Raw genomic sequence first — 19,805 nt, 5'->3', positions numbered from 1 at the left:
ATTAAATATTAGGATTTTTACACACTGGCACTCTGTTTTCAGACAAAACCAGGAGTTGCAAGCAGAGTTTTTAGGGACTTGCTCTGGCTGGCTGTGCACTGGAAACACAAGTGAAGCCAGGCCACATTACAGTACATGCCCTGAGGCAAACAGACCCTTGTTCTGTCCTGCTGCAGCTGTATATTTAGCCTATCTGCCCTTTCCAATAACGGCCAGGAGAAGATGCCTGGAGAGGAATGCGAGTCATCATTTCTCTGAATGCCGTCCCCGGGATCAAGTGCTGCTTGAGCCAGAAAAGCTGCCTTGGTAACTCTACCTTCTATAAAATTGTCTGCCCTGCACCCCCCCACCTTTTTTTTTTTTTTTAACCCATGTGAACTTTAAGCATTCCTGTTCATGATCCCACTGGATCCTTAAGAAAACCCATTTTGTTTAAGTTAGTTTGGCTTCTGGTCCTTTTATTAGAGGAGAGCGTGGCCTCATTTCTCATCTCCCTAGTGCTCCAGTACATCCCACTTTGTTCTCTTTCAGCTTCTTTCAGGAAGGATCCATTTTATGCCTTTGATTCCCATAACTTTTCTCTGCCAGCTTTCCCTTGAGGTGGGCCCGGCTCACAGGATGCAGGAGGTGTGGGGTGCCATTGTTGAAGCTGTCCCTCTGCTTTGGCTTGTTGGTGGATGTTTGTATCCTAATTTTTCCTGGCTGCTGGCAGCAAGCAAATGGCAGTTCTACCTGCCTGCAGTGTTTGTAATTACAGGGGAAAAAAAGATCTCTGAGGCCTTCTAAATACTTGGGAAGATAATATCTGAGTTTCCTTTCAACTGAATGCACTTGAAGATATCATCTGAGTTGGCTGTCTGGGAATAACAAAGTGGAGGAAGGGATTGATTGTGGTTGCTGAAACTTTCATCAAAGAGTCAAGAGTGTTGCCTAGCCAAAATCTGCAGCTGCCTGTCACTGCCACAGGTCAGGCACAGTGGACAGTCAACACATGGCTCAAGCACAGGGCAAGTAGCTCACAGAGCCTGCAAGGGCCAGTCCAGCAGGGTGGAGGAGCAGGGGGACATCCAGATGGTCTTCCAGCAAGTCTGTCAGGTCAGTGCAGAAGTGCATAGTCGAGAGGCACTTGTGGATACCATACTCATCCCTCCTGCTTCCCTCCTCAGGGCTGCAGGAGGCTGGGGAGGGTGCTGCCTCCAGAACAAGTCTTGCCACAGCATCTTGCAGAAGAAATGTGCTCTGCAGGGAAAAAAAAACCATGCTCCAGCTCCCCAAAGCAATCTGGTGTCCTTTGTGATTCTGCTGCTGCTGTGCAGTGCCCCTTGCACATACCTCAGCAGGAGTGTCATGACTGGGGGTTTTTGGGACTGCCAGGCTGCTTCCTTCCCTGTACAGCACTTTCTGAGGTGCTTACTGGAGCATATCCTCAGTGCTTACCTCTTCCAGGAAAAAAAGTTTTTCTGGGAATGGAGTCCCCAGCTGGGAAGGGCAGTGCAGTAGCCCAGCTTCTGGACAGATGGAATACAGGGGCAAAAAGGAAAACTAGGCTCTTCGCATCTTTTCTCACTCTCACAGAGTGGTAATGAAGGTAGCAGAAAGCTTCCTCTCAGCTACAGGAAAGTGAAATATCTTGGTGCTTGCTCTAGCAGAATAAAAACTGCTGTAAGGTGTTGGTGGCAGTGACCACTTCCTGCACAAGCGTCATGAAACTGCCTGTGGCCTCTGGGACTTGAAAGCACCAAGCTGGTGGCAGGTTGCAGGCGAGTTCCCCATCAGCAGGAGAGTGCCGCTTGTTTCCCTGCCCAGCGCACATTATTAGCACTGCTGTTTCAGGTTTGTTTGAGTTTGTTTTTTCCCCTAGGCTAGTTTTTGGCGTCAGGGTTTCCTGTTACTGACACAAGATGTGCTGGAGACGAGCAGTGCAGAAATACAGGAAGGGACAAGGATGAAAAAAGCAGCTCTTTTTGTGCGTATGTTCTTTGGGCTGTATTTTACTTCTGAGTGCCTTCACCACGTTTAATGTGGTGACAATACACAGTGGGCACACTATGTTGAAATGAAGTTTTGAGTGAAGAATTGAGTACAGCTTGGTTTGTACCTCTTGAGCTGATGGTGTCTGGGGTGACCAGCTCTTGATGGCCTTTGGGGGTAGAGGGTGGAAGAGGCTCCAGGGCTCTCAGGAGCACTGGTCTGGGGCTCCCCATGCAGGCAGGTCTCTCATAGTCTGATCTCTGATCATGAGCTGCTGCTGCTTTGGTTTTGGTGCACATGTGGCTTTGAGCAGGCAGCTGTGAGGGCAGCATTAAGCCAGAAACTGCATGAGCTTGTCTTCCAGTCTCCGTGCAAGGCCACCATCTCTAGAGACGCCTGGTTAGTGTTGTGCAGGACATTGTCACTCCAAGCAATGTGGAGTTGGGTGCTGTGTCTGGTGGTGAATCTTCTGTCCTTTTCCTGGCCTGTTCCATCATGGCAGATGCCTGCCCTGAGTCTGCATGTGACCCATGTGTCTCTGTGTGGTTGTTCTTCTATACATCCCTGTCTGTAACTCATCCCGTGTGCAGCAGCTTGGGTCATCTGTGAATGTATGCAGCACAAGCCATTGAGGTTAGAAATAACCCCCAGAGGTGTTTGCTGCACTTCCCATAGCCTTTAACATAGTCTGTTGGAAGGGCTGCTGCCTTTGTTTCAGGGTATGTCTGGAGCAGGGCAGGCACAGAAACTCTCTGTTTCCTGAATTTGGTGCTTCAGGGTGTTCTTTGTACATACTACACGTCAGGCTTGCAGGCCAGCATGCTCTTGGGCTTGAAGAGACTGTTCGTTCATAACTTGGTGATGGGCTGCTGTGCCCAGACACCCTTTCCCTGAGCTGTTTGTCCCTCCTGCCCCCTTTCCTGGACTCCTTCAGCACAGCACAGAGCACCAGCTGCCTCTGCCTGGGCCGTGCCGCCAGGCTGGCACCGGGGTGCCTGCTGTCGTGTTTTGGAGCAGGGAGCACGTCCGGCAGAGTGCCATCTTTGTGTGCCTGGCCAGGGATGCTGCATTTCATCATTCCTCCTGCTCACTGCCTTGACTCGCAGGCGCGCGATAGCTGACGGGACTTGCCTGGAGATCCTCCTGTGGAAACACGTATGGGAGATCTTTGCAGAGACAATAGTTCTGCTCTGCAAAGTTGCACCAAGTCTTTTTGTCTGAGTTGGCTTCCTTAAAGACAGGCCAGTTCTTTAATGCTTTAATGAGGATATTGGTAAATAAGCAGTCAGGTAAGTGGGATTCCTCGTAACTACTGAATACCTTCTTAACCAGAGTCAAGAATTGCACAGCAGTTACTCGAGCTCTCTGCATGCTCGGCTCAGTGGCATTAATATGCTGGTGGTGATTAATTACCGCAGCCCAGTGATGTGATTGTGTGCTTGAGCAATTGGATTAGATGCAGCTGGACAGAGACTTCACTTTCACTGGTTCTTGCTGAAGTGGTGTCGTAATTGGCCACAGAGGAAGAGTCATTTGTAGGACAGCCACCCTCCTCTAGCTGGGATGCTTCCCCTGGCCCCACACTCCTGGGTCTGTGATGTGCAAAAGGAAAGGTCTCTGGGAAAATGCATGGCTGGGAGTAGCTACTTTGTCCTGCTCTCAGTCCTTCCTTTCAGTCCCATCTTCTGCCTGCACTGTTCAGCATTCCTGGATAACAAAGGTACAGCATGTCCCTACTGTGTCAGTGGGTCTCATAGCTGCATGGAGAAGGAGCAAATTCCAGCATTGCCTTGACAAGTCAGCATCATATCGAATGCACCATAGCTTCACCAAGCAGGCCCAGTTCCTTGGCTCTGTGTGGGGGTTTGGCACTGGAGATCAGGAATCAACCTTGGCACACGTGGCAAGGGCTAGGACTGAAGCAGATGTTGATACTGACTTTGATGTTTCATCCAACACTCTGAAGGCTTGAACTTGAGACCAAAAGAGCTCTCACAGAAGCAGAAGAATAAAGAGAGAGTCTGTTCTTTCAGAAGATCAGACAGAAGGAAACATCCTGAAATTCAGGACTAACCTGAACCTTTGTGTTTGTTCTGCGAAACTGGGCAGTGCAGATCCTACAGGAAGGAGGAGCACGGTGCTGTGTAGAGAAGCTGGGGTGGTTTAGCCTTCCGTCATAACTGGGAAGTGCTGTCTAAGTCAGTCAGCTCTGTGGCCTGATGCTTCCCAGAGATCAGCAGAAAACTGCGCACAGAATTCCATCTGTGTTTGGGTCTTGGCCCTGTTTTGAATTTCGGGGAAACTGTAAAGCATTGAGGTTTTTGCTCCTGGAGAGCTCCAGTTCTGTGTCACTGTGCCATGGACAATGACCCAGAATGCTGGCTTTTTCCAAATACAGCTGGGATAATTTCTCAGTTGAGTCAGAGTTGTGCCCATGGTAGTGCCATGTGAGGTGGTGTGGGCTCTCAAACCAGAGGCACTAGACAGGTCCTCATCACTTGTTCCAGCCTTGCTGCAGATAACATTAACTCATCTGCAGCTGCATCCAGACCCACAGTGCTGGTGGCCAGTAGACTTGCAGAGCAGCACTATGGGCTTTAGGCAGGGGATCCTATACCAAAAAGTATTCCACCTTGCATTGACAGTCCATGTGGACCTCAGCACTCCAGGGCAAATGCCTTGTACAGCTCTACTGATAGCTGGAACCACCCTGCTTTTCCTCCTTCACACACTGTGAGAAGCTGGCTGTGTTTCAGCTTCTGTCCATTGTGTGGTGAGGTGGAGCTGTGTCAAGAGGTGGGGTTTTTTTGGTGGCGGAGGTTTGCTCTCAGCTCTTCTGTTTGTTCTTATCAGCTACTGAATTACTCCTATACCTCCTGTGTTCTCTACTGCTATATGCTGAACCTGTTCTTCTGTAGTTTCCCTACAATGAAGCTCTGAATTTGCAACCTGCAAGTGTTGTATGAGCACATAGTGGCCAGTTACTGGGCTGAGGGGCACATATTGGCCAGTGTTTGTTGGCTGCTTCAGTAAGTGTTTCTGAAATAGCTGATGACTTCATCTTCCTCTTCTGCTCACCACAGATATCAAGAACCAACTCCTTTCTGTCCAAATGCTCCTTTCCATCCAACAAAAACGCCCCAGGCTGGATCACGTCCTTTGGCTGAGCAACACAGAGCTGTACCACACTCATGCACAAGCTCCACTGCAGTGTGACAGGGTAGGCAGTGACTTGAAGCGCCTCTCCAGGTGTTTTTACAGCCTTGTGCAGTTGTACACTGTGTGTCTTGCTGTCTGGGGTGTCTTTCTTCTGCTCAGGTGTGGATACTCAGTGCAGCAGTGAGAGGCAGTCACATTTCCTTGATAGCATCTTGTCCCCACAGCAGCCATGGGGTTGCTGCCACATTCCTCCCCAAGCTGCAGGTCTCTAATCCTGCCCATGCTTGCCATACACATCAGGACTTTTCAACAAGTGGGTTTCAGGGGAATTAACTCATGGACAAGGTGTCATTACTGGAGCAGTGGCCATGCTCCAGGCTCTGTGGAGGGTGAAGGTAGTTCTTTCAACTTTTTAAGGCACAGTGCAGGGACAAAGAGTCCCCTCATTTCCCACTATGATGAGCAGTGACTTCCTCAGGACCTCTTGAAGGTGTCTGCATCATCTCTTTAGTTCATTCACGTGGCCTGTTGAATATTCTCCACCAGACATCTACTGTGGTACTTATTTACCTGCTGAGATGACTCTGTGCTCATCTGAAATAAACTGCAGTGTGATTCAGATCTTCCTCTGACCACACAGGGAGCTGGTTGGAGAGATGTGCCCTATAGGGATATGACTTTTCCTTACCCAGCAGCCACTTCCTGAGGATAAACTCTGGAGAAGCAGCTCAAGTGCCACTCTCTGGGTGAAGACCTTCCTGTGCTGGTGTTTTTTCACCCTGAGTGTGGTGGGGCACTGAATGGGATCCCCAAGGAATGGTCACAGCCCCAAGACTGACAGAGCTCAAGAAGCATTCAGGCAAGGCTCTCAGGTGGTAGGATTCTTTAGGGTGTCTTGTGCAGCACCAGGAGTTAGACTTTGATCATCCTGATGGGTCCCTTCCAACTCAGCAGATTCTATGGGTCTGTGTTACTTTGCCTTTGGGAAGAGCCTGGCTTCACCTTCCTTGTTGTTTCATCTGGTATATTCTCCTCCCAGCCAGCTCAGACAGTTGGAAGCACAAGAGCAGCAGGAAGTTGGCTTTTTTGTGGCACTGACCTTCTTACCAGCCATCCTCCCATCTGTCTTGTGGTTCCCAGCAATGTTACTCTGCCTCTGCTGTCTCTTCTGCCTTTCACTTGAGACAGATTTTCCACAGAACAGCGGTCAGATCAGGTATCTGCCTCCTGGATACTGTAGCCAGAGGTTATTGCATTCAGCTCCTAGTTCCTACTACCCACAGCCCTCTGTGCTGGCTGCAGCTGCTCCCAGGGCCCGTTACCTTGGGATGGGAGGCGTCAGCCCTTCTCTGTGTGGGGTCTATTGTCAAAGGCCCATCCAGTGGTGCGGATGTGCAGGTCCTTACACGCTGCCTCTCAGCTTCTCTAGACGCAGGCTTTAGGGTGAGCAACCAAACCTTATCTCTCCTGTTGCTCCTAGAGCATCCTGTGTTAGCCTTGGGCTTGGGTGTCTGCATGGGCAGACCCTCTGCCTGCTTCTGCAAGCCTCTGGTGGGCAATACACCTTTCCTGGCCACAGCACAGTGGGCAGCTGAGCCCTGTCGTGCTACTTCCAGAGCTCTGCAAGGGCAAGAAGCAGTGGGATTTCCCTTCCCACATGGACTGGCTCCAGAGTCTCTTAGGACAGCCTGATGTGCATCAATATGATGCAGACAGAACAGGCTGAAATAAATCAGACTGGAGCCAGTGGTTAGCCAGCCTGTGCTGGTTTGCTCTAGGAGTTTGGAGCCACTTCTCTCTCATCCTGGGCAAAAGGAGTTGGTTCAAGGCATTAAGGAAGCCAGTCTTGTGTGCCCCTGGCATTGAACAGCCTCTGCTTGATGTGTGTGTCTGTCCTGCCATCCTGTGTAACCCACCATTCCACTCATTACTGCAGACTAGTTACTAGGGGCTGTGCTGACTGCAAACTGGGATACCAGAGTGGAGTCAACTTCCCTCGGGTCCCAAACGTCTCTTTCCTATTCCACAAATCCATTTGTCTCCTGCAAGCAGTCTGTGAAGGGGAACATGATGGCACAGATCTGTGACTGCCATGGCTGAATGCAGTGTGGAGGGAGAAGTAGCTGGGGAAGCTAAGGAGAAACAATGGCCAAAGGAACAAAGGAGAGAAAGGAGATCCAGGGAAGCAGGGAGGTGGGAATGATGGGGAGAAAGTGAAAGAACAAAACAAGAAAGTGAGGATGAGCTGGAGATGCATTTTGGCAGAGTATGGGGACAGGTGAGCTGTGCAAGCAGGAGAGAGCCGGATGGCAGCATAAAACACTGTGTGCGCATTGCTTGCTCCAGTCTGATTTGGGGCTGCATGTCGTGAGCCCCCAGATCAACTCTGAACACACTAATACAAAAAGCTAAGCTTGTGAGGAGACCTGGCTTGAAAAATAGGCTCGTGGTTCAGGGGAACAGAAGCATCTGTCATGTGTCAAGCTATTAGGATGGCAGCTTTGGACTTCCAAAGGATTCGTGTTATCTTTCCTGCTGGGTAACTGGCATTTAAATCCAGTTATATTCCAGCTTGCCTTGAAAGGTCAACTATTAGTGTTGTGCTCAGTCTCAGCTTTGGTTGTATCTCCCCAGTCTCCCTACCTGTGGCTATCTCGGGATGCTGTGTCTCCAGAGCAGCAGAAACATGGCTATGTGCTTGAAAAAGCTGGAGGGTCGTGTTTCTTTGGAGATGCTGTATGTCAGAAGAGGAGCTTAGAAGCTTGTGCTTTCTGATGATTGCAATTAAATCAAAAGCTGAGACACAGAGAGTAGCATGGCCAGTAGCTGTCTACCCGTTGCAAGGTCACTGTGAGTTGATTGGCTGGCTTGGGTATCTTAATTAATGTGCTGATTGGATTTCCTATGTCTAACCAGGTTCCCAGGACTCCTAAGATGAGGCTGCTGTGAAGGACTGGTGGATCTGCTGCTGTGGTGCCTGCAGATTCCTTGTGATCCCCTTTCTGGCTGGAGCACCGTTGCCAAAGCTGCTGGGAAGAATGACTGTTGGATGCCTACTGCAACCCCCTGTCCTGGGGAGGACTTGGCTCCCCATGCTGCTGCTGGCAGCCTCTGCTCAGTGCCACTGGCCCAGCGAGCCAGCAGAAGTGGTTCGGGACTGGGAGAACCAGCTGGAGGCCTCCATGCACTCAGTGCTCTCGGACCTCCGGGAGACTGTGCCGGCTGTGGTGGGCATTCCTGACAGCTCTGCGGTGGTGGGACGCTACTTCAGAGTCTCCATCCCCACAGATTTAATTGCTTCCAATGGAGAAGTTGTCCAGGTGAGAAACACCATTCCCCAAGGATCGTTTTTAGTTGTATTCGTGCAGGATTGAGCGAGTCACCCCACTAATGGGCTGGGTCACGAGAGGGGCTGGGAAGCAGCCTTGCAGTTTTGGAGGACTACAGAAAGATTTTTATAAAAACTTAGTCTCACATCATTACAAAGTTTCTCTCTTCTATAACAGAGAAGACTTCTTAGGGATGCCTAATTGTGTTTGTTGGCTGTATTTAAACTGTGGGATGCTCTGCCCCAGGAACAATGAGGAGATGTTGCCCTGGGATCTGGGGAGCCACAGATTCCCTGGGACTGCAGCTTGGGGAGTTTGCTTCACTGTGGTAACAAAACATTGCCAGACAAACAGACTCTGTCCTGCCAGCAGAGCTTTGGGCTGTTTGTGACACTGTCTCTCCTGACCTTGCCCCTAAGGGAAAGATGGTAGCCTTTCCTTTTACCTGACTTAAACTCATGCCACTGCCACTGCAAGGACCTAAAAACTGAGTTTTGGAATCAGTCCTGAGTGCAGGAGAGGCTTAGAATAGCCCAGAGGAAGGCAAGGACATGGCCAAACACAGGTATGCTCATTGTTAGTCCTTTCCTGGAAGGGTTTGCTTTGATCACATGAAATTCAGAAAATTCTCTTCTTAAAAAACACAACTGCCTTCCAGTATCAGAATTTCTTTTCAAAGAGCATTATATGGCATTATAAAAAGACACGCTTCTGGTGTGTCTTGGAAGATCAGAGGGAGATGGAGAACAAGTCAGGAGCAAGTCTGACATCTCAGTTTCTCCTTGAAGCCAGGTTTGGTTTAGGTCTGTGTACAGTTATCCCAATCCTGATACGTGATCCTGCTGGCTCCAGCGAGGGTGCCGGACCGTGATGTGCCAGAGTGGGCAGAAAATCTGAAGAATGCAGCTGTTCTGGTCAGAGGGTCACACAGAGGGAGGAGGCAGAGGAGTCAGGGAAGGGACCAGGTGGGTCTCAGTGACTCTGAGCTGACCCATGGCTGAAGTCCCTGCCTGGCCTCATCCACAGCCTGTGCTCAGAGCACAGGGCACCTGTACAGCACTGGGCTACCAAAGCCTCTGGTGAGCCCTAGATCTCATGTTACAGAAATGATAACTTTGGTTTAGGAATTTGCATCCGAGTGGCTTGTTCTGGTGTTGTCTAATAGCTGCTTTGATGGCAAGAATAAGTGTCAGTATTTATATAACACCACAGCTTCCTGTGTCATCTTTTCCTGGCGTGAAAGTCTTTCTGTGATAGCTCAAGTACCTGCAGGAAAATACCAATGGATTATTTCCAACCCACCTGATAGCTTCAAATTATACCTCTGCCATGTAGATGTGAGGTGTGTGGACCAACATCAGCATGCCTAGAGAGCCTGGAATGGACTGGTCTGCAGCAGGATCCAGCAGCTGCTGGTTGTGTGTAGTTCAGCAAACTCTGGGAGTGATTTTCATGCTTATCCCTGGGTTTACCCGAGGGCATGTTGCATCTGTTCACCTTGAAATTGATTTTAAAAATGCAGCAGTCTCTCACTGCTGTCTCTGGAAGGGTTCTCCTTGCAGAGAGTGCATGTTGGCTGCTGAGCACAGCTGACCTTTGCTATGGGGATTTGATTCCTGGCTATGTGTAGGCAATTTTGGGGGCTAGTGTGCATTTTTGTTTTACTGGTAAGTTTCAGGGCAGATGGCTCTGGTCTTTTTCTCAGGCTGCCTGGCATTTCTCAGCTGGAGCATAAGACTTCTGAATCTTAGTCTCTGGTGTACTTAAACCCTGCTAAGAAGGAATGAGGGCTGTGCCTTCTGAAATGGGGCAGGGTTTACAATGAGACATGGTTACCTATATTTTTTCCTCTTAAATTTCAAAAAGATTGTCTACAGTTTTTTTATTTTAAAAAAATGCTGACAGTGGCTGTCCCCATACTCCCACTGGAGCCTGGAGAAAGTGTGTTTGCTTCATTTCTAGATGATTTGCACTGATTATTTCTAGGATTGTGGTGGGGATTGCCTTGAAGCTCCTTCTCAGATCCTCTCCCTGCTTGTTAGCAGATTCCAGCCAGCTGTAGACAAAATACTTTTCTCTGCAAACTTGGTTGTGGGATGGAAACAACGCCAGGCATTTGCAGCATGCTGGAGGAGTGCCCCACAGGCACGCACTCCTGCACAGTCAGGTATGTGCTCCTGGGAGCAGTCCCCAGCCTTTCCCTGCCACCCCCAAAGCTGCTGAGCAACAGGTGAGAGTTTTATGGCTAAGGACAAAAGCATGTTTATTTGAATGTGCTCAGGCTGCAGAGAAAAGAAGTAAAAAACTACCACGTGTCATAATTTCAGAGTCTGTTTCCATGTTGCTCAGAGCCTGCAAGGCACTGGGGCTGTGGTAACTCCCTTCCCCTCTGCCTTGTGTTCCCAAGCAAGTGCCTTGGTCAAACAGTATCATGTCCTTTGAAAAGCAGCTGGAGCTTGCAGGTATTCCAGTTGTTGGATTTGGCAGCAGGTCAGTCCAGATGCTGTCCTCTAGCTTCTTCACTATAGCAGGGCATCTGGCTGTAAAACTGCCTTCTTGCTGTCTGGAGGTGGCTGGAAATTGAAAATCCTTGCCGTGCCTTCCTAAAAGGCATCTTGCAGCCCTTACTGTCATATTTGACATGAAAACATTGGTGTTTTTTACAAGGTTTGGGTTAAACCACCCAATTTTTTTGTATCATACAGCCCCTTTGCCATACAGACAATGTGTGGGTGGGTTGCCGCTGGCTCCCACTGGCTCCTGGCAGATGCCGGCCAGGACAGAATAAAATGGGCATTAGTGCTTGTACCTTCACCAGTCATCATCTCCTTAACCCCATTTCCACTGAGGACTGTGTGGAGTCTAACCTGTTGCCTCTCAGCTGTCAAAGAACACATGCTCTGGTCAAAGACCAGTTGGATTTCCTGTTCCTGCCACTTCTCTTTGAAGCTACTCCAGAATTTGGCTGCTCTGATTAAAAATGCAGCTTCTAGCCTAAATTTAGAGATGGCTAGAAATATTTATATGTTCTGCCCTTTAGCCTAAATAAATTCTACCTTCATAATATTTACTTCCCTTATGTATTTATAGGTGACAGGCTTATTCCCCATCTTGATTTTATTAGGTTAAACAAGCCAACCTCTTTAGTCTTTCTCATAAAATAAGCTTTCTTTCCTTCCCCTCAGCTTTGCAGCTGTCTTCTGCACCTCCTCCAGCCTGAGTTTATTTTTCTTAAGTTTGGACGACCACAGCGTTACAAAACATTCCAGATGAAATTTTACCAGAACCTTTTATAAAAGCATCAAAACTTCCTTTTCTTTCTATAAATAACCTTGTTTGATATATCCTACAAATGCTTGCTTTTCCATGTCTGCATTGCTTTGGTTTGGACATCTTCTGATCAGCTGAAATATCCAGGTCTGTAGCTTTTGGTGCTTCCAGTAGTTGTGTCCCAGAAGAGGACAAAAGGTGAGGTGCATGATTTGGGATGGTGGCTGTTGCCAAACATGGCTCTCCAGTCATCCCACCAGCCAAGCTATGCTATCCCCACAAGGATACAACGTCCACAAGGAATTGAGCCCTTGCACAGCCTGATACCCTAAATGCGTATACCCACAATACACAGAGACACTATTAAATAACTTTTATTTAAAGATGGATCTATAAAGCATGCTGGAAGGAGAGAAACTCCTGGTGTGTAATGCTTCCCAAGGCACATCCCTGCCAGAGCAGGAGATTTGCTGTTTTTTCCTTGAAGGTCATGTTAGGCTGCTGACCTGCCTTCAGTCCTGGTAGTGTTTGGTGTGGGATGGATCCCACAGAGCAGATTTGCATGGGTTTGTAGCCAATGCTGAGGAGCTCAGGTGGGCACAGGTGAGCATTCCCAGGTATGTCTTAGCCCCTGATTATTTTTAGGTTTGAAGTGGATGGTTTCACCAGGGCTTTGTTGGGAAAACAGGTAAAACACATAGCAAAGGCCCTGAGAAGCTGTCTCTGTAAGCAAACATAGCTGGTGGGAAAGTGATTAGAACAGAATTCACTCAGATGAAATACACTGTGTGGCTGTGGAGTGGGTTTGGAGGTTATCAGAGACTAGATATTCATCTGGGAGAAAAGGAGTCTTGCTTTCATAGAATCACAGAGTTGCTTAAGTTGGAAAATACCTTTTAGATTATCCAGCCCAACCATTAACCCAGCACTGCCAAGTCCCCCACTAAACTTTCCAAGCAGGAGGCCGAGTTTCCAATGGTTGTTCTGTTTGCCATCTGCTGAAGTGGCTTTTATTGAACAGTTTTGCTCTCATCAGATTTCAGGGACCTTGGTTTATAAACAGGATCCACAGAGATTGGATTGCAGGAGTCTTGACGTGAGTATCTACTGTCAGGGCTGTGCTGCTCTACTCAGTCCTGCTCCAGCCCCAAAGCCAAGGGCTGGATGTTGGCAGCCAGCCTGCAGTGCCAGGACACACTTGCTTTCAGGGAAGAAAAACACAAAATACTGACTTTTTTTTTTTTCCTCTTGCAATGATCTTTATTTCAAAGCGTTTTAACTGAATGTGAAATTTATTAAAGTGGCATTTCTCAAAGGAGAAGAGAAGCAAAGTGCACTCCCGAGGGGCTGTGTCATCAAGCTGGGTATCATAAAAGGCTCTCTGTGTCAAGGCATTTGAGCTTCACCTCCTCCCTGGGGTCTGCGGTGTTCCTGGACTAACTGGGAGGTGCAGCAACAGCCACTATTTACAGGGGAGCACACTGGGATGGATGGCAGTGCCTGGAACAGGTCCAGGCAAAGGAGAAGGCTTGGGCAGGGCTTTGCTTGGTTGCCACACTGCAATCTGAGCGATAAGATGAGCTGATAAGCGTCCCCCCTCGGCCTCCCCTGCACGAATCTTATCTTCTTCCTGCAGCAAGTCAGAGAATTTGGCATTTTCAGTGCAAGCTTAGTAACAAGCTCTGAATTTGGAGGAGTGGAAAATGTGACTCAATCTAATTATAAACTGGCTTTTCAGATGGGCTGGGAAGTTCCTTGGTTTGTCCTGCTCTTACAAGTTGTTGCTCTGGGCATCCAGGGAGACAGAGGAATGTGACGATAATGAGGATCCTGCGAAAGAGCAGACCTGAGACTGCAAGATCCGGTCTGCCTTTCCTTGCCATGCTCTTGAAAGCCAGCTTTCCAGCAGTCTGCTGATGGCAGGAATAAATTGCCAGGACTGGTTAGCTGTGCAGTGACAGCACTAAACCCCCAGCACTTGGCATCCCTGCTTTGTGGTATTTTTGCTTCCCTTTGGCCTTTTGCTTATAAAAAGTCGTGCTGAAAGAAGAGCCTGACCAAACTTTTTTTAAAAGCTGTTTGAGGCTTTTCCTGCCCTGTGCTTGCCCCCCGGACAAGGGATAAAGCGGGGTGTGGGCAGCCCGTGCTGACCCCAGCCCTGGCGCGGGCGGGCTGCGCCTTCCCTCTCCAACAATAAGGCTAAACAAATCCTTCCAAGCTGCTTGCATGGACCGATGAAAGGAGGATTTCTTGGGACACTCAATGTTTTTTAGTGACCTCCCAGTGAAACAGCTGTTGTGTTCCCTTGCCCAGGCAGAGTGGGACGCTGAATGGTGTCCTTATAGCCAACACAGAGGCGCATCTGGAAAAGAAGCCATCATGGCAGGAGTATGCGAGGGTGGCATGAGCTGGGTGTAGCCACTCAGCTTGCACCATTGCAGAGCTATTTTACTGATGGTGAAGAAGCTGGTCAGACAAAGCCCAGCTTGTGTAAAAGGCCGGCTGAGCCCACAGCACAGCCTTATACCCATATCCACAGAGGAGAGGGGCTGCTTTCTCTGCATGAGGCTTCACTTGCTCCTTGAATGGCTGGAAAATGCAGATTAGCAGGAGGCACGTAAACTTCTCATTCAGGTTTTCATGAGCACATAAAAGCAGAGCAGCTACTTTGAGTAGCTTTGCTACCTGGTCCTTCAGATGCTGGAGTTTGAACCTGAAGATGAGGGCTAGGACCAGTGATGTGGCCTCTGCAAGCCTTACTCTCCCTTAGCTCAGCTTTCTGGCCTGGGTTTGATTTGTTTTGATAAAGCAACAGCTTCAGTGCATAGAGACATACAGGAAAGGCTTTGCAGGGCTTTGGCTGGGACCAGCAAAAATGTGGGGTTAGTTCAATGATCTTGACCTACCTGTGCACAAAGGAAGCACCAATTACCAGCTATTCTTGTGTAGCTCTTGGTCTCTGAACAGAGGTGGTGAGCTCCTGCTGATAATGAAGGCTCTGGTCACCGAGGCTGATGTACTTCTGAAAGCCAGTCAAGTCTCTGGGCTATTTTTTGACTTTCAGGGACAGAGACATCTGCATGAAATGTCCTGGAGCAGCTTGTTTTTGTCCATGGGTTCCTGGGCCTTTTGTGCAAGGTACACAGCAGCCAGAGGAGCAGTGTCTGCTGAGGATACCCAAAAGCCCTGGCAGGTATCACATAGTCCCTTCCCCAGGGAAGCATCTGTGTTGCAAGTCCTCCCTGCTCACTGTGCCGAGCACAACTTTCCTTTCTCCAGCCTGAGCTTTCCCACAGCACAGCACAGCAGCAGCACCATAGCTGTACCCAGAGAGCAGAAGGTTCTGAGAGGTGCTCATCCTCCTTGCACCAGTGTTTTCTGGGCCTTGTGTTTCTAGCCATGGCCTGTCAGATGCCCTAGTTTGCCGTTGTGTTGTGTTTGAGGAAAGGAGGTGAGCAGTAAGGTTGGAGGCTCCTTCACACAACCACTCCCAGATGCACACAGGTCAACCTCCCTGGCAGGGTTCCTTGGGGCCAAGGGCTCCCAGCTTCATAGAATCGTAGGATATTCAGAGTGGGAAGAGACCCACAAGGACCATCAAGTCCAAGCCCTGTCCCACCACAGAACAACACGAAAAATCACCACGTGTCTGAAAGCATTGTCCAAACACTTGAACTCTGGCAGGCTCTGGCAGCTGTTGTGGGCTGAGGGCTGTCCTTCTGTCTTGCACCATCACATTCCATGATCCAGTGCAGCAGCCTCTGCTGCTGTGGGACCTGCCTGGGGCTGTGGTTCCTGGACAGCTTGGTCTGCAGGCACAGTGCAGCCTTTGTGCCAAGTGAGGAGTGGATGGATCCTGATGGATCCATAGGCAAAGCCTGCCTCCCAAAGCAAGGGCTCTATCCTCTGAGCTGGAGCCTGCAGGCCCCCTGCCCATCACTTCTCCCGACTCCATTCTGGCTGGGCTCATTGCAGTGCCCACAGTTCCAGCAGCAGTGAGGTGATTCTGAAACCAGTGTCACTCCCCCAGCTTGAGTGGGACAAGGCAATGGGAATCTGCCTTCCCATGGATCTGACTGGGGGCTGAGGCTGCCTGTTGCTTCTGCTGCCAGCACTGCCCATGCTGCAGTCTTAGCAGGGGGTTAAGATGAACCCCCTTGGGCTTAGACAAACAGCTTAGGCTTGACTCTTTCTCTCAGTTATATTTGCATTTGAATTGCATTTGAATTTCCATTTTCTTCCCCTGCCTGCTGGTTAATTGCTTGCCGAAGCCTGAGCGTGCATACTCGGTGTGATGCTGGCTGGGTCAGTCGGTCAGTGGGTTGGGCACAGCTCAGCTCACCTTCTGGAGGGCCCAGCTGGGATGTTCCTCATTGCTGCCCATGTGTGTTGGGGTGATGCTGAAGGAGTCTGGCTACAGTAAATTGTCATTGGTAATTACACCCCAGACAAAAACCTGGCACAGAGTCTGTGTCTCAGCAGCTGCTGGACACAGGGAGGGGAAGGGGGCAGTGGGAGATCTGACAGAGCTGCAGGACTGTCCATACTGACTCTGCCCAAAAGCAGTCAGGGTGTTCTTAGGACTGGTTTGAAAGGAGCTGACTCCGAGCTGCTGCTGTCCGTGCAAAGGTTTGTCAGCACACAGTCCCATTGGATACTTACAGGACTGGGAAGACTTCATAGTGGTGTGCCATAGTGAAGACCTATGGCAGGATCCTGTGGCAGGATCCTGTACCTGTCTTGTGGCAAAGGGTTTGCTGCCTCCTTTTTATATACTAAATACCTGGAGGCTTAAAGGGCACTCTTGTAGGCAAGAATCCAGGTTTTGCCTGAATTCCCTTGAGGCAGAAGTTTTGCTCACTGATCCTTTGCTTATCTGTCTTGTTGGCTACAGGGCTTTCAGATCCAAGTTTAAAAAAACAAGTCAAACTGAGCTATCTTCTTTCATGAGCTGACTGCTCTTGGCTGGCCTAAAAATAACAGGCCGTGTCTATCTGAAGGGATTTTGTGAACAAGGTCTTCAAAATCAGCAAGACCACTCACTGTATGTATTTTAAATCACAATCATCCTTACTTTTTAATGGTCTTCAATACACTGCCAGGCTTGTGTAATCTTTAGCCAATAAGCATTCATTTACAATTATCACAAATAATGAGAAAACAAAGGCAGCCTAAAAAAAAAAAAAAAACCCTTGGGCAACAGAAGAGTTAATTTGAAACCAGACCCCTTGAGGGAAATGGCAGGGCTTCAGGCTGATACTAACTGCATACATAGAAAACTGAGAAACTTTTAACGTGAAAACTAGAGATCCCAAATCATTAACTATGTGTACCCCCAACAAATACCCTTTGAAGCAGTATCTGAAAGAAACATTGCTAGAACAGAGTCCAGGTCTCCCTTCTCCCAGTTTTTCACCACTGCAAACACAGCAGTGATGATGGACAGGACAGACCCATGCCAAGGGCTCCCCTGGTCGGCGTTTATTTAGGAGCAAGTATTTTTATACATCATGGTAACAGCTTTATTTATCTTCTCCAGTCTGTGTTGGCTCTTCCTTTGTCACATGAATATGGGTGATTTCTACCATCAGGTCAGTTGTTGTGTTTAAAGCAGTGCAGAGACATCGGATGCTTGTGACTTGTTGCCTTCTCAAAGATTTCACAGGGGAGGCACAGGCTTCATAGGAGTAATACACATAAATTTAATTTTCTTAATCATCTCTTGCAGAGCCTTTAGAAACAGTCCACATTTCCTTGCAGGCTGAGTACAGCTGAACTAGCTCAGCTCATCTGAAATCAAGTTTAAGTTGGTTTATAAATGTTTTGCAACTGTTGCATCCCTGCTAGAACAAGTCCTCCCAGTCAGTGATTGCTTGGCCTGTTGGTTTTTTATCAGCAGAGCCTAGTTTTTGGTGTGACTCTATCCAGCTGCAGTTTCTTTCTCTAGCATGGGCCCTACATGTAAACTGTAGGTTTAAAATGGTTTTCCAAGAAGCAGGAGTATTCAGACTGGCCTATGTCTCCCTTGCCATCACTTCTGTGTGTGCGGTCAGCCACCTTCCTGAAGTGAGTTTGGCTGTCAAAAGTAGGAGCAGATATGACTGAAGAAAGAATCACCTTGTGACATGAGACTGGGTAAATTATTGCTGCTTGGAGGTCTCCTCCTCAAGTCATGCCAGTGCCCAGGGAGGAGGCAGCATCAGAAAACCCCAGCTCTCAGGAAAGATGTGTGGAGTGTGTGATCCTGTAATTAAGGGCTTTTGCAGAGTGCACAGAACGGGAAGATTTGTTCCAAATGTAGCCTAAAATTACACACTCCGAGTGAATTTAGCCACTCACTATTAAAGTTTATATTCTTCTTGGTTGTGTAAGCCTCAGTAACATTGTGGCTTTGTCCTGGCTCCCAATGTTTCTGTTCCTTATGTGTGCCCAGCCCAGCCCTCCATTCTCCACAGTGGGCAGGTTAGTGGCCAATTTTGGCACAGGAGGTTAAAGAGTGGAACCACCTAGCTCCTGTAAATGCTACTGTAAATGCTTTACTGCACTGGGCAGTGTACTGATGTCTCAGTTTTTAGAGGGTGTGATGAAATGACACTTTTTTAAAGGAAGATGAGGGCAGGTCAGTGCTTCTGGCTGGGCAGGAGCAGACCCTGCCTTTGTTCTCTCTTTGCAGAAGAAATGCCAAGCAAGGACAATTCCTTCCTTTGTTCCTGCAGGAGCAAGGCTTGGCTCCCTGGGCCCAGCACAGGTGAAGGGCTGCCCTTCCTTTGGGATGTCTGGGCTCAAAGCAGCTCCTGTTCTTGCAGTGGAGGAGGAGTGAACGCAGCCACAGCCCTACCCTGTCCCTGCCAGACATGTGGGTAGACAGCAAGACCCAGGGAAGGATGCTCACACGTTGGTGTGTGGTGGCATATACTGAGGTATAGGGCCCTTGGGACAGCTTCCTCCAGCTGTTGTAAGCAGGAATCTGAATACTCTGCTCTGGGATATGGCAGGTGAGGAGTTAACTAAAGCTGAGAGCTTTAAACTCTGCTCTGTAAGCAGTACCCAGCATGTGGCCCATAATGTGCTCTCCAGCTTGTCCAGACTGCCTGAAAGTGGGGCTGGTCCTTCACAGAGGAGAGGAACAAGGATGTTGCCTGTGTGATTGTGGCTGAAACTCTCTGTGGCTCTTGCACAAAAGCTTTTATGTGCTGCTCTTGCCAGAAGGCTTTTGGGTCCTGCGTTATCCTGGCAGAGCTGTGCATCCAGACCCTTCAGTTTGTTGAAACCCACAGTGTGGGAGTGAGTCCCAGGCTGCTCCCTGAATCCTGCCTGCAGTCAGGGAGTGGGAGTGGCACCCAGGACTCAGAGCGTGCCCAGCCCTGCAGCACCAGGCATCCTCCCTTGTCCAAATGGGCTTTCCCCAGCAGGACCTGCAGTCTTGGCTAATCCAGCACCGGTTCTGCACCTGCTACTGGATGCAGGAATGCTCCTGCCAGGCAGGTTTCCTTGCGAAGCTCCTCTTCAGCTTTGCATTTGGGTAAATTATGAAATATGAATAAGCTTTACAGAACTGCAGAGAACCAAAGCACCCTTTCAGGTGGAGAGCTAGAGCCTGGCTCTGTATTGGACTGCAGTGGTTGCTAAATGCATCTCCATGAGCCCCAAAGCATCCTGTTTGCTCTGAGTGTCAGGGGGAGATGCCCCGTGGAGTTCTGGAAAGCCCCGCCAGAGCACTTGCCAGACGCCTCCGGACCTGGGAGGTGATGAAGCTCAGGTTACTCACTCTGGAGTACCTACAGCCCCGGGAAATGTCACAGCCCACCGAGCTGGCAGCCTGACCCCTTCACCGCGCAGCCCAAGCAGTTCCGCTCTACCGCGTGTCATCCGCAAACTGCTGTAGAGCAGATGGATGTCAGCTGCCAGAGACTGGGGGGGCTTGGGGGTTTGTAACCCAGGGCTGAAAGAGGTAGTAAAGAGTCTGTTGGAGTCTTGAGGTGCTTGTGCTCTGAGACAAAGGCTTCCCTTGCAGCAGCAAGTTACTATGTGAAGGTGAGATCCTTCATTTAAAAATGAAGCCTAGCTAGCCTGGGG

General features: G+C 49.2%; 1 protein-coding gene across 2 annotated transcripts in view; it reads left to right on the top strand.

Moving 5' to 3' along the window:
• Positions 1–19,805, top strand: part of DAG1 (dystroglycan 1) — a 49,569-nt gene that overhangs the window by 26,053 nt on the left and 3,711 nt on the right. For both annotated transcript variants that reach the window (XM_066327046.1, XM_066327047.1), the window contains exon 2: positions 8,047–8,450. In XM_066327046.1, the coding sequence (XP_066183143.1) occupies positions 8,169–8,450 (282 nt within the window). In that variant the 5' untranslated portion in view covers positions 8,047–8,168. The remainder of the gene's footprint in view (positions 1–8,046; positions 8,451–19,805) is intronic.

Source organism: Sylvia atricapilla, chromosome 11 (assembly GCF_009819655.1).
Source record: "Sylvia atricapilla isolate bSylAtr1 chromosome 11, bSylAtr1.pri, whole genome shotgun sequence".
Lineage (NCBI taxonomy): Eukaryota > Metazoa > Chordata > Aves > Passeriformes > Sylviidae > Sylvia > Sylvia atricapilla.
Note: the sequence above shows the minus strand (reverse complement) of the source record. Positions and strands in the feature narration are given on the sequence as shown.